At 34.9% G+C, this 15,067-nt stretch overlaps 1 protein-coding gene across 6 annotated transcripts in view; it reads left to right on the top strand.

Annotated features, from left to right (window-relative positions):
- Positions 1–15,067, top strand: part of CNKSR2 (connector enhancer of kinase suppressor of Ras 2) — a 294,974-nt gene that overhangs the window by 271,218 nt on the left and 8,689 nt on the right. For 2 of the 6 annotated variants that reach the window (XM_081043824.1, XM_081043823.1), the window contains one exon: positions 11,814–13,143. The exons of the other annotated variants lie outside the window; for them this stretch is intronic. In XM_081043824.1, coding sequence (XP_080899950.1) covers positions 11,814–11,818 — 5 coding nt within the window. In that variant the 3' untranslated portion in view covers positions 11,819–13,143. Of the gene's footprint in view, positions 1–11,813; positions 13,144–15,067 lie in introns of those variants that run through there. 6 annotated transcript variants of the gene reach the window in all.

Below are 15,067 nucleotides of genomic sequence, written 5' to 3'. Positions count from 1 at the left end.
ACTACTTCCTATCACCTCTTACAAATCTGAAAAGTTAATTCATGTGCCCTGAAAGGAGCTATTAAAGAATGTAACATTCACACTTTCATCTGTTTCCAACTTCGAATTTCTCACTTGTATCATGCAGTATGTAGTATGAAATGAAAGTTCATTACCAAAGTGAACTCTAGTGAAATTATCATTTTCTGCATCTTCTGTCAAAATATTGGGGGTTTTCCAGCTGCCATGTTACCATGACCAGTTTCAAGCTATCAATGTGATGTGACCTCACTAACTGTGAAGTTGGGAAGATGTGCAGTAGCACACCAATCTGTATTTCTACCATACAGCTACAGCAGGTGGAAATTACTTCAAGAGAATAGGTAACAGAAAGCTGTAGTAAAATAATTAGTAAATAGTAAGTGTTGAATGTTAAAAAAAAAAAGATATTGCATGTCAAAGCACTTTATAAAGTGGAAAGCAAAATGCAAATGTTAGTATCATACCTTGTTATTACTAACAAACTACATTGATTTACCTTCAGAATGTTTACACTAAATTGAAAAAGAATAAAAATTGTTCAGGGCTATTTTTTGGATTTTTAAAAAAAGAATACTAATTAGATTATATTAATTTTGTAAAAACAATAATGCCTCTTTTAAACTCCTAGATCCTATTTAAGAAAACCAAATTCAGAACTAGTGAATAAGTTACTACTTTTAACTCATATATTCTGGCTTTTCATTTGAAACTTTAGTAGTAATTGATGTGGGTATCTGTAATCCACCTTTTTTAGGAGAATGCCATGGCAACTCCTGAAGTAAGGTACCAGTTCACTGGAGCTTCCATCTTTGTTGATGCTAAATGCAGAGGTTGAATTTTATTTCAGCGTGTCTGTTTCTATAGGGAGCAATGTACCACTGTTCTTTCCACTTCCCAGGCTGACTTTTTCATTGCCATGGGGACCAACCAGATCTGCCCACACAAATAAGATCTGAAACCATTCCTAGTATGGCTAAAACTAAAGCCTTGGCTTTCTATAATTAAAATGCATTGTTTTGTTAAAGAAGAGTTCCTGCTTCTGCTTTTGAAGGATTTACTGATTTTCCACAAAGAGAAAACAGGCTTGCTAGTGCTGTGCTGAAGATTTACATTAAGAAGAAAGAAAATGTCATGATGACATTTTCCTTGGTCAGGTTCTGGTTTTGTGTGTATTTATGGTGTATATTCTACATAGTCAATTAGTATGGAGTAATGTTTCATTTCAAATTATGTGACAGTTTTCCTAAATAGTAGTAAACACATTTAATGTACACTTTATGGTGGTCTTAAAATGCTGCTTTTAATTTTAGTTTGGAATCGTCTAAATTTGTTTCTGAATCCAGTATTGGTGTCTTTTAAATTAGTTCTGTACTTGCTCACAATAATATCAGTATGAGAAAAGTTATTCTAGAATCTTGATCATAACTATACATGGATTGAACAAGAAAGGTTTGGTGTAGAGTATCACTATAATTCAGTTATTGCACATCCAGATAGAGCTGATGAATTATCCATGGAAGATCATACACACCAGTATAGCTGTATTCTAATGTGTTCTTTCTTTTTTATTTTATTGTGGTAATATATGCATACACAGAGGATGCCAAAATAATGTATACACATTTTAAGAAAGGAGAACTGTATTAAAATTGAAATAGTCAATGTATACCGATAACAAAAGATGAATACAGATCACGTCTCACTTCTGCAGTGACAAGAGATGCTCGAAGTGGTTGCCATCAGCATCCACACACTTCTGATTATGGAGAACTACTGCTTGAGCAACGTTGACCAAAGTGTCCACTTGCATACATTTTTTTGGCACCCCCGGTATATATATACCAGTATCACAAAAAATGGCCAGAGTTCTACAAGAGTTTTTTTTTTTTTTTTACATATTATTTGGTGGTTTATTTGTAATGAAACGATCTTTAAAGTACAATAAGAAATTTTACTAGAAAGCCAACTAATAAAACATAAAGCAAGAAAAGATTTAACTTTGGTCATTAAGCTGAAGAAACTGTTATTGTCTGGGAAGATTAGGCAGACAGTTCTATGCCTTTTAGTGTTTTTTTTTTATTAGTTTCAGGTGTACAAGACAAGGTAATACTTAGACGTTCATCATTTATATCCCTCACACTGTGAACCCCCCTCCCCCCATCCATTATCCCTCCGACCTCACACCAAGCCATCACATTATATATATAAAATTATAGTTGGCATTCATTAATGTTTAGCTTCTGGTGTACAATGCCATGATCAGGCATCCACATTATCTCTGAGGTGGTCTCCCAAATAGGACGCATGTCCATCGGATACCCAACAAAATCTTTACAACATTATTGAATACGTTTCCCAAATTAATTTTCAGAAAACCCTGAGGCCATCTTGTGGTTACCAGCTGCTTCCTAATCCCTTCACCTTTCCCCTTATCCCCAATCCCCCCCCCCCGCCCCCGCCCATCTAACAACTCTCGGTTTTTTCTTTGTGTCCTCAAAACTCTACAAGAGTTTTTGATGATCGCATTTGTTATAGAGATACTGATTATACCATAGCTGCTATCATTGTTTGTCCTTCCCTCCACCCCCCCCCCCACACAAATGACACCAGTCAAAGAAATGGTAAGGAAGTTGGAAGTGAAACTTGAGAATCCCAAATTCACCCTTTGATTTGCACAGCCTTACAATTTTATATCTCTAGTTTGATGGTTGTGTTTTTTCACCATAGAGAAGGCAGCATAGTCTTTGTTTAATACAAATACACTAAATAGGAATTCTGGAAAAGCCTGACTTCAATGAAATATGGAATTGTCCTTAATTTTTAAAGAGTATTATGAATAAGCTAGCACCATGAAGTTGCTGTGAATTAATTTACAAATAGGAAACAAATTTATTAATATAATTGGATTTTTTGTTCACATTAGGAAGTTAGCAATTCATTGCTATATTTAAATACAAATTTGGTTTACCATACGGAGAAACTTCTGACATTTCTGCATTTTGCAAAAGGAACTTTCACCCTAATGAACTTCCTGTATGTTTCTAGTTTTCTGTAATTACACTGGTGAGTGTGAAATTCAACATGTGATGCTAAATGTAAACACAGATATAGCTAGAAACCTTTTGCAGTAGCTCAGAGTCATGTGTTTTTCTATAAGAATATTGAGAGTCAGCATATCTCTAACTCTTTAGTAAAATTTTCTTTAAAAGAATGGTGCTATACAATTTTGTCAGGAGGGGAAAAAATGAAACATATGTAATAGGCCATTTTTTAAAAATGTATTCTTTATATGTTCTTAGATACCATAATCTTCCATCCCAAATGCAAGATGAGTTTGCCGATCCAAAATGTAATAACCAGTAATTTCAAGACAACAAATATTGCATATTAATATTCATTATTCAAACTTCCGGTTTTGCTAAGATGGATGTTTGTTCTAATTTGTTTACATCCATAATATATTTCTAACAAACATGATGTTATAGTGATTTTTACCAAAATATATTTTTTCTTCTTATCATATGCATAATACATTTTAAATACCTAAAAAATATAATAATTTGAATATCATAATATGCAGATGACTTTAACCTTGGGGATTTATGAAAGTAGTCCATCACGTAATTATAGATTGAAAAATAAGAGAATATGACAATGTTATTGATTAAGGTGATAGATTAGATTTATAACAGATTCAAAGTAAAGAAAAGCATTAATTCTGATAAGTAACTGTTAAGATACAATTTTAGGTTCTTACAACATCTTTTGAATTTTCTTTTTACCTTTCTTGGCACTTGTTTTGCTAGGGAAGGTAGTTTTGGTTGTCCTTATTGCTAAAAAATTCAGTTGGCAGTGGCCCCAAATCAGTTCCTCCTTGCCAGAGTTGTTAATGAGCAAATGATCCCAAATGTCAGGCTGGTATGTTAAGGAGGTTAGTAATAAGGCATTAACATTTAGAGGTTATTGAAGGGGGAAAATCAACAATGTAAGCTCAACCAGAAAAAGTAAGCAGAAGTCCATTTCAAGCTTCTGTAATCATGTTACAGCATGTTACAGCATTAAAGGAAATAAGGTCTTTAAATTTTTAGCACAAGAATCACTCTTTTTCTTTTTTTCCTTTTTTTTCTTTTTTTTAATTAAAGTTTATTGGGGTGACAAATTGTTAGTAAAGTTACGTAGGTTTCAGGTATACAGTTCTGTAATACATCATCTATAAATCCCATTGTGTGTTCACCACCCAGTCACTTCTCCTTCCATCAGCGTATATTTGATCCCTTTTACTCTCATCTACCACTACCCTCACCCCCCTACCCTCTGGTAACCACTAAACTATTGTCTATGTCTATGGGTTTTTGTTTTTTCATTTGTTTGTCTTGTTCCTTTGTTGTTTTCAGTTTTATATACTACCTATCAGTGAAATCATATGGTTCTTGACTTATTTCGCTTAGCATTATCTGTAAAGATATATGTGCTCCAATGTTCATTGCAGCTTTATTTATAGTGGCCAAGACATGGAAATAACCAGTGTCCTTCAATAGATGGTTGGATAAAGAAGTTGTGGTATATATACACAATGGAATACTACTCAGCCATAAGAAAAGATGAAATAATGCCATTTGCGACAACATGGATGGATTTTGAGATTATAATCCGTTTCGTATTCTTCCAACTCACACATACTCACCCACATACCTATTGTTGTACTCTTGTTGAAAATAATTTAGTATTTCACTCACTTTTGCAGATCAATACCTCTGTCTTCCCTTCATTTCATCTGGAGGGATATCACGATACTGGATCTGATACTGAATAGCATTTTTTTTTAAGTAATCCCACCAAAATCAGGATGGCAGTACTTTGAGGACAGTTTATGAATTTAGAATAAGAAGAGGGTTGACTTTATAGGGCAAAAGTTCACAAAGATCTATGTCATTGTTCATTTGAAATATATATATAAATATTTATTTTAGATCATACTTTCAAGAATTAAGAAGTTGTGTCATTGAGTGTCTACTTAGTAAAGAAGCCAAGCAATAAAAGCATAATTTGCATAGCATCAAAATTTACGCATCACAGATCATGTGTGCTGATCAGCAACTTGACAGAGATACCGGGCGAAGTCCGGATACCGGGCGGAGTCCGAAGTTTGTTTACTTTGAGTAGGTTCTGATGGAGTGAACATACTAAATGTCTCTTTATAACTACAACTCCCCAGGTACAGATAACCTTACCTGTCATTCCACCAGAATGTCCAATTTGGAGAATTCAAGTCAGGTGTGATGGGCAAGTTAAATAGCTTGGGTCATTGAAGTAAAATCAGTGTTCTGAAAACATTTTTATCATGTAATCACATTAGTGGTTCAGGGTTCAGGTAAGACTGGAACTGCTTTCTAGAGTGCTTATCAGGTAGGAAAGAGAATGTCCTAGTAGGGTTGAAAGGACCAAAGAACCCATTGAAAGAAATAGGCAAGAAAACAATTAAAATGTTATTGGTCCCAATTTGCCTTTTCATTTTGGCAGACCAGACATAGTTACAAATGAAGTGTTGTGTCAGGTTCTCATCACTGAGTTACTTCACACTGATTATCATCCAGACTGAATATGATCTATTTAATTACATCCTTTTACTATAACCATATAAGGTAGTGGTAGAGATTGAAATTTCTCATAAATAAAAAATATGCAATGTTAATCTCTAAAATATTGGGGGGTAAAAAATTTTTTTTCCTGTAGAGTGTTCATGTCGCAGACTTCAGCCATGTTACTTCTTTAGCTATTTCATCTGGAAATGAGAATTTTAAAGAGATTACTTTAAAATAAGTAATTATTAGTCATAAAATAGGTTGCTACAGCAACCTATTCTGTCAATAAACTGCTATGCACCCACATTGCTGAAAGAAAAATTTACCAGGGAGAGTTATATTTTTACTAAGGTTATCTCATTTGAATTTAATATACTTTTTATTAATAATCTCAAAATAACTGAAACATTTAAAATATGGATGAATTAGGATGGAATTGTTTAAGAGTTAATTTAAATGTTTTATAGGAGAGGAAAAAAACTTTTCCTCTACCCAATTAGGTTCTTTGTCTGGGGCTAGCAAATTAAATAGACAAAAAGTTTACAGGAGAAAAGGCATATTAATTTTATTCTATGTCAATATTTTAATTTTTACATGCGCAGAGGCTTCATTGAAAAGAAGTGAAGACCCAAAGAAGTGGTTAGATCTGGAGGCTTAAATACAATTTTAACAAAGGGTGATAAATTGTGTAGAAGTGACAAGATGAAGGAAAAGGGGTTTGGGCTTCTAGGGTTTTAACTTGTGGAAAATAAATATATGGGAGAAACTAACATAAATAGGGTTATTTTAGTAAGTAAGGTTTGTTTATGCCGACCCATCTCCATGCCAGCTTTCTGTGTCCAGTGATAAGGGCTGTTCTGGTATGGAAGAGAAGAGGAGGACACCTTCACAAAGGAAAATTTATGTCCTGCTTTTAGGCAGAGAGGAGGACAGCCAAAGACCTTTCTGTTTGCTCCTTCTTAATTACCTTCAGCTCAAAATAACCCTTATACCAAAGTGGCGTATTATGGGGTGGCATGTTATGATTCCCTTCATATTTCAAGTCTATTGTAAGCATCAGAACTCAGATGTTTTATATTTTACATATACATATATACATTCAATTTTTAATTATCTTCTTTAAATGTAATTACATATAGTAGAATTATATATAATATACATTAGGGTAATTGTATATAACATTATAGTCATATAGTTGAATCTATATACATATACGTATGTGTATATATGTACTTAGTAAAGTAGAGCTCTATTTTATTGATAATTCTCAACTAAAATTTTAAGACAGAAATGGGGAAGGAGCTGTACAACTATACCCTGAACACTTTGAAGTCAGACTCTCATCTTTGTAGACTGATCTCTACCATTTGATATTGTACATATATCCACAGGTGCCCATTAAATCCTTATTGAACAATGCACGTCTATAAAGATGAATTCCTCCCCTTTTCTATTTGAGATGACAATAGACTGTGGAAAATTCCATAGTATATTTTTCTGAAATATCTATAGACACTTTATTGAAAATAAATTGATGGTAAATTGGATTAACCTATCAAGTACTTCTGTGACTATTAAATATAAAAGACCTTTTCAATCGTTGCTAATATATAAGCTTCATTTAAGGCAGATTTTAGGTGTGCCATTATTTCAGATAGTGCTTTTTAATGCAGATATAAAAAGCCAAAGTGTGTGATATACTCATAATAACTAAGACCTAAAGGCACTCTGAGGTCATAGCATACCAGTAGGTATATTAAGATGAGATACTACTTTCATAAGGAAATATTCTCTCCTGTGAATTATACGCAGAGGATGGAATTGTGATTTGGCAATTTAGAGGAGCATACTAATTATGGAAACAGTATTTCCTTATCTGTTTTGCCTATGGTTAGGTTCATCAAATATTTTATTTTACCTGGAATTGCTAATTAAAGATCTTCATAAGTGCTATAAGTATAGGCACAAACTATATTACTTTTTACTATTTATAACTTCATTTTGAAAAAGAATACTTTCGCATGAAAATTTTGCTCCTCATTCAAAAAATAAAAATAAAGACTTTTCAGTTCTTTCCCCCTATGGCATTAAATTAAAAAATAAGCAAACAAACACATTATTTTAAATCTGATATCCTGTTTATTTGAACTCAACCTTTACCAGAAAATAGGCCCTCAAAATTCGGACAGCTACTACTCAACCCACAAGTAACAAGTCTCTCTCTTGGTCCTGACATTCTGAACCAATACTTAGACTGACAAAAGTAATTATCACAGATCATCATTCATGGTGTTAGATATTCCTGTTTTTCAAAAAAAAAAAATTAAATCTAAACACATACATTTAGAAGTAGGGGAGGCTTCAGATAATGATGTTAAATACTTTTTTTAGAAAAGCACTCAAAACAGTTCTATTCTCCCAAGAGCTCCACAAGTGTTACTTTTGATAGGCTTGGAGGTCTACTGTTACTGACCTTTGTTATCTGCAAACAGCTTAAGAGCAGGAGTCAGTGGCTTTACCCTTAAATTTACCCCCAAGCTCACTGATAATGGAAGTGAGTAAGTGGAACCGAATTTCCTCTTAGAATTCAGACAGAAGTAAGAATCCTTGAAAGTGCTATTCTGGCTTAAGCACTTATTTCCATTTTCACATATTTTTTTCTCTTTCATTCATTAAGGAAAAGGATTTTTTTCTCACCTATTTTGTATTCAAACTTAATTATTCTCTTGCAAATGTTTGTGCCTCCATCCTTACCCTCTAATCTAATCCTCAGGCATTTCATTTTGGTACATTATTAGAAGCCTGATTACATTTCTAAAACTTACGTTTCTGGAATTTCTATTTCTGCTTATAATTTGAGTGGTCCTTAGTAGGAGATTTTTAAATTCATAGAACAAAAAGGGAATGAAACATCCTCCTCAGCATACCCTGCATAGATTCAGTCTGTGAAGAGCTTCCACCGGAAGAGGATCTACACTGAATTAAGTCATCCTTATGCCAACATGGCATTTCATCTGGGTTCACCCTTCAGATTTGAGGGGTTTAGTAACAGGGAAAAAGGATCTGTTTCTTTCTATCCAGCTGGGCTGGTGGCCTCACAATTGGAGGTTTCAGTGATGAGTTAAAGCTCAACAAATATTTGTTAAGTAATATGCCAAACAGAAGCATCACTGATTTTCTTGGGGTAGCATAGATATGTTGCTGTTGTTTCAAAATATAATTGGTTAAAAGCTTGGTAAATAGTAAAGTTTATTTTTATAGCAGAAAGTAGGGAATGTTTTTATAGTTAGGATATTGGCCAAAAGAAAACAAACTAGAGCCATATAATATGTTTGTTTTTTGTTATTTTTTTCTTTTGTTTTTCTTTGTGTGTTTTTTTTAAGGAACATGCAATTTCCACTTGTCCTCTAAAAAACAGGAATAAAATTAGTGTGTCACTATAATAAATCATTTTAACTGTTTTGAATATTTTGACTATTCATGTAGGGATAAATGAAGATGTCAGAGCAAGAGATCCCAATAAAAACACAAAGGAAAAGAATAGGAGAGAGTGCTGAGGACCGCAAAGGGACTTGCAAAAAATTAAAGACACATAAATATGAGATTCACAGAAGACAAAGATGGGCTTTCATGGAGCAGTGTCATTATGAAGGGTGTTTGCTTTTGTATTTTAAAGTGTATTAGATTAGCCATATACTGTTTCCCTGAAAATAAGACCTAGCCAGACAATCAGCTCTAATGCGTCTTTTGGAGCAAAAATGAATATCAGACTGGGTCTTATATTATATGAGACCCGGTCTTATGGTAAAATAACACCTGGCATTATATTATATCATATCATATATCATATCATATCATATCATATATTATAAAGACCCAGTCTTGTATTACAGTAAAATATGACCCAGTCTTATATTAATTTTTGCTCCAAAAGGCACATTAGAGCTGACTGTCTGGCAAAGTCTTGTTTTCGGGGAAACACGGTAGTCCGTCATATCAGACCTTCCTGGCCTGCTCATACTTGACATTCAGAATGCACACACCAAGGCGTACAGCTGATTCAATGTGCTTGAGTCTGGAAGTATCTTTATATTGTTCTGCTTGCCTCACAAATAAAGAGGAACTATTTAACACGACATAAAAGTGTAGCTTTAAAGAATTTATTCAAGCAGTTCACCAAGGCCTCTTTCATTTTGCTGTATTCTCAGTAGACCACAATATTTCGATCAGACTCCTTGGCAAAAACCATGAAATTATTTGAGCTATGTAGTACAGTGTTAAACTGATGATGGGATTAAACATGAAATTCTGTAATGTGCTCAACTACAAGGCTTCTTTCTGGCTTACAAACTACTTGTACATGTAGTACACAAATTGGCATCACTCCAACCAGCCGCACCCATGGTGTGGCCCAACCCAATGTGACTGGCCTGAAGCAAGAGATCTCACACTGCAGTGGCCACAAGAGCCACCAGGTTGCTTGCTTAAAATGCCCGTTCCTGAGTTCCATACCCAGAAATTCTGATTCAATAGATTAGGGGTAGGGCCCAGAAATGTGTGTTTAACGAGCAGACCGTTACCCCACTGAGATTTGGTTGCCAGTGGTCCTGACTACTGCTCGTTGAAGAGACTCCTTGCCCTGGAGAGTTATCTTCTCTCATGCTAATATATACAGTTTGGGAACTAGCTGTAGTCATTTTGAAATAGAGATCCTCTCCACCATCCTGTACTCTGGCAAGGCTCTACTCCAAGAGACTAGAGGAGGTGTTTCTAGTCTCTTGGAGTAGAATTCAGCAATCCTAGAGAAACAACACCCTAAATGTAAATGTGACTTGATTACCAGGGCTCTAGTTCACATTTAGTATGGGTTAAGTGCACTAGAAATTAAACTATTTATGTAACCTTTTTTTTTCTGAGAGGAGGGGAGGGGTGTGTTCAAAACAATAGTTTACAAAATGTTTGACTTGCATAGATAAATGAGGAACAGTCTACACTTAGAACTGACCTTGTGCCCAAGGTTAGATTGCCTCTGATTTTGCTGTTGGAAATTCCCTGACTTGACGAAACAAAGTGATAGAAGCCAGAGCTAGCATTCCACTATTATAATTTTCTAAAAAATGAGGTATTGTCTTTTGTTTCATTTGACTTACATGTGAAGATTACATAGTTCCCAGCTCCTTTTCTACAAAAGAACAGTATGATATAAAAAATAAAAATTAGTTCTGATTTCTGGACGACATTGCATCCTGTTTTCTAGATACAGTGCTATGGGCTACTCACACCCTTCCCATTTTCTAAGGGATGTAGTAATGAACAACGTGCTTTCTCTGTTTCCTTTCCCACTTTGTTCCTTCTTGATATAACTCAAAAGCTACTACGGGATGTTGTAGATAAAAATCTGCCCTAGGCTAGAAAGAAAAAATATTGCTGGTTTGTGCCTGGTGACAATATTTGGATTCCTCAAAATCCAAACTAAAATGAACTAAAAGAGACGACAGTTTATTTTATCCCAGTTGTTCATACTTCCTCGGGTTATTCAGAAATGTTAGTCCCTTCTAGATTCTTAATTCCTTGGCATGTGGCTTATGCTCAGGTGTAAAGTCACCCTTTCATCACATTTACCCTGTTAGAACTTTTTATTTCTCTTCACTTGGTATTGGTCAGCCTCCTCATCGGAGCTACACTAGCTGGGCTCTTCTATCTCACCATTTAGCACATGGTAGCATATATATCAGGGTAGTTAGATAGAAGGTAGACCAGAAAACTTTTCCTCATACTTCTTCATCAAATAAATTTGAGGAAAGATCTCGTATAGAAATACAGTTTAATTTTCTCAAAAGACTGATCGTTTTACGTGTGTATGGAGAATACTTTTAACAGACTTTCCTGATTAAAATTATAGATGTGCATATACAAGTCTAGAGGTGGGAAAAGATGTATCTGCACTGTGTATTATTTTGTATACATAAGATTGGCGTTTCCAGATAACCACGCTTAAAACAAAAAGTATGCCATTTATGACCAAATAGACTTGCATGCCAACAGAAAGACATTATGGTATTGAAACCATATGCAATTCTAGCCATATTTTTCTCTTTTCTCTTCATGGGTATTGCATGATGGTATTTCTAATACAAATACTAATATGCTTTGGAAATAATGGCACTCGCAGGTCTTTCATCATATTGTATCACTGCTTTATCATATTAGGCTAATACACTGCGAGAGTTGGTAGAACCTCTCCATGCCAAATCGGATCCACTTCTGTTGGCACTCAACCCATTGGACTCACAGATTGATAAGCTAATGTTTAGAGAATTTAGATCGGAGAGAGTCGGCACGGCACAGACTCAACATCATCCTCTTGCAAGCAACTAAAATGGCCTCGTCCTTGCTGTTTATAACAGAAAACAGACTTTAAGAAAGCTTAGATCATCAAGTGTTTTGGATTGGGGGCCTCCCTAAAGGGATATTAAGAGGGGCAGGCCACTTTTAAGAAGAATGCGAGCTTTCTACACTGGGACTAGCATAAGATCAAAGCCAATCAAGATGGAACAGTGACAGAACACTGCCGTTTCTGTGGGAGAACAGAAGGGGGAAGGTATTGATTGGGGAAGGGCTCTGTGTGGTGACATCTCAGTTGTGTTCTCCTGACACCAGGAAAGGAGAGGGATCAGCTCCGATAAGTAGAAAACCCTGGCTGTTTAATGGACTTTTTGGGGCCTCTTTAAGGCAAAGCAGAGGGAGCAAATTCTGTGTATTAAGTGTATTTTGCATTTTTAAAACTTGACGTGCTGTATTGTACTAAATTAAGTGTAATCTATTAAGGCAAGGTATACACGACCTGCTCTGAAACTTACTATGTTTATTCTATTACAAAGTGTATTCAGGTGCAACACAGAGACTGCTTTCGGTGACACTAATGAAGAAAATTCCTCATGCCAGGCTTTATTAGATTCCTCAGCTAAAATCCTAACTTTCTCCTTATTTCTTGGCACTTGTATACAAATGGTGTTGCCTCGTAGGACAGGCATGAGCTATTCTTTTCTGTAAAATTTTCCTAATCTATAGGCTGTGGTTTTCACTTTTGAAAAAGTATTTTGTCTGAATGTCTTTCAAACTAGCTTCAGATATTATTTAATACTATGTAACTGGGTCCCTTATGGCTCAATATTGCTTATTTTTCTTCTGTAGTGGATGTGAAATTTCCTTTCTTTAGTTGGATAAGATACTCTGTAATAATTTCAATGCTAATTAATGAATATTTCATATTGTGCAATGAACAGATAATTTAACATTGTATTTGAAATGTTTTTTTCTTCCTGTCGCCATAGTGTGTAGTATTGCATAATGTGAATACCTGTAAAAATATAAATTACTTAAAAATAAAAATATGACCAATTGGTATCAGATCTTTTTAGATAGCTAAATAATTTGCTAAGTATGCTTGATAGTAAATATCTTCCTAAAGAGAAGTAATCTATGCTTCTTTCTCACAAATGGAATTTGTGTTGTGAATAAAATCACATTGATCTGCCTTACAATTGCCTCTGTGCTCTAACCATTTTAATGTGTTTTTTAAAGTATATATAAAAATAATGGTTCTGGTATGTAGAAATCCATCAAAAAGCATTTTGTTGGTATTTAATATTAGTGGGATTATTTTGGGGTCATGCTCTCTGTTTAAGTTTTAGTAAAATTTTATATGAAGAATTTTAGTGTTTTCTCATTAAGGAATATGGTGACTCAACATTAATTTTTAAACATAATCATCTCTTAGCTTTGATTCGTAAACTGTCCCCTTTGTGAATTCTTGTTTAATAAGAGCCAGGTACCTTGACCTCCATGTCTCTATTAGTTAAATTTTCTAAATTCTGTGGGTAAATCTAGAATCTGTCATTTATATTTGTAGTTCTCCTTCAAAGAACCTTCCCCTTGGGTCAATAAATCAATGCCAAAGACACCATGATTTTACCATCTGAACTATTCATCATAAAAACTACTGTAGTACCCTGGAAATTCAACCATTGTCATATATTTGTGGTATGAAACCACATAATTTGGCAGAAATGACATGCTTAGAGGATGAAGTATAGAATAAACTTCAGCTGTGTCTCTTTGGACACATCTTTATGGAAATAAGCTTTACTGTTGTGCAGAAGGGATTGACTGACAGACACTAGTATGGGCTGTACTTAATTTTGATGAAGCACAAGGTCATTCTTACAGGGATGGGCTTCACATGTTCTTTAAAAATACACTCAGCAATACCGGTGGATTCACTCAAGCTGTCCTTTTAAAAGAAGGGGTTTTTTCCTCACTAAAATCAATTTTTTTCATAAGAGAAATTGTTATTTTGCCTAAGAGAAAATAAATTAACTTTAATGATGAAAAGGGTAGTAGTTGATTACAGAGCAACTAGTAAAAGCCAGCTTTTAAAATCTTATGCTTTTTTTTCTGATATAACAAACTGCCCTCCCCCCGGTTTTATAATGCTAGGCATAGCTAGTTGACTTACTTCAAAGCATGAATTTAGAGAGCTAATATTTAATTATAAAACAATTCAAATTACAGTGTAAACTCCCAAATACATAATCATCTTTAGCATAAAACCTCCAAACATTAAACCCATCTACATTAAACCTTAACATCTACATTAAGCCCATTAAAAGTTTAATTGTCACCTTACGTATAAAGAAGGTTTGTCACCTTACATCTAAAGAAGCTGTTCGTGGGTGCACTAGTAAATTAGTAGTCACAGAAAATATACCCATTGTCTCAGTGCAAATGTTTAATTGCCCTTCATGACAAGAATAGTAGGTGTTCCACATACGTGACACTATTCGCCTGGAAGAGTTGGAGCACTCTGTGGCTGTACAGGAAGGAATGCCTCTCACATTTAACTGGTGACTAATGCTACTATGTCCAGCCTCCTCTCCCACTTGTGACTTAGCCTTTACCAGCTTTCTGTGCTCATTACCCAGCTGTGTTGTGGAAGGGACAACTGTTTCCAGAAAGACATCATTGTCCAATTTTAAAAGAGCACAGTTCCCTTCCAAAACATGTACCCGAACTGATTATCTGTTGTTGGCTTGGTTCTTCCAGAGCCCAGTTGGTGTACTCATTTTGTGTTCTTTTCAAAAATGTTTTACTCTCCTTTAACATGTTATCACAATCGTGGGGAAATGGAACGAAATTTTAAGTCGCCAAGTTTGTATTGTGCTCACCTTAATTTTCACAAAGGAACATGAGTGAAATTGCACAATAGACTGTCATGAAATTGTAGTCACCTGATAGGGAGCCTTCATTGGAGTGCTGTGTGTGTATAGAGAAAACCATCATGCAGTTTAAATGGTGGGTGCATAAGGCACCGTGCCAGGTGGAAGAAAGGGAAATGCAAAGGAGAGCGAGGGTTTTCTGCTCAGGGAAAGTCACAGTCTAGGTCTCCGAAGGAGGGTACACAC

Source organism: Rhinolophus hipposideros, assembly GCF_964194185.1.
Source record: "Rhinolophus hipposideros genome assembly, chromosome: X".
Classification (NCBI taxonomy): domain Eukaryota; kingdom Metazoa; phylum Chordata; class Mammalia; order Chiroptera; family Rhinolophidae; genus Rhinolophus; species Rhinolophus hipposideros.
Note: the sequence above shows the minus strand (reverse complement) of the source record. Positions and strands in the feature narration are given on the sequence as shown.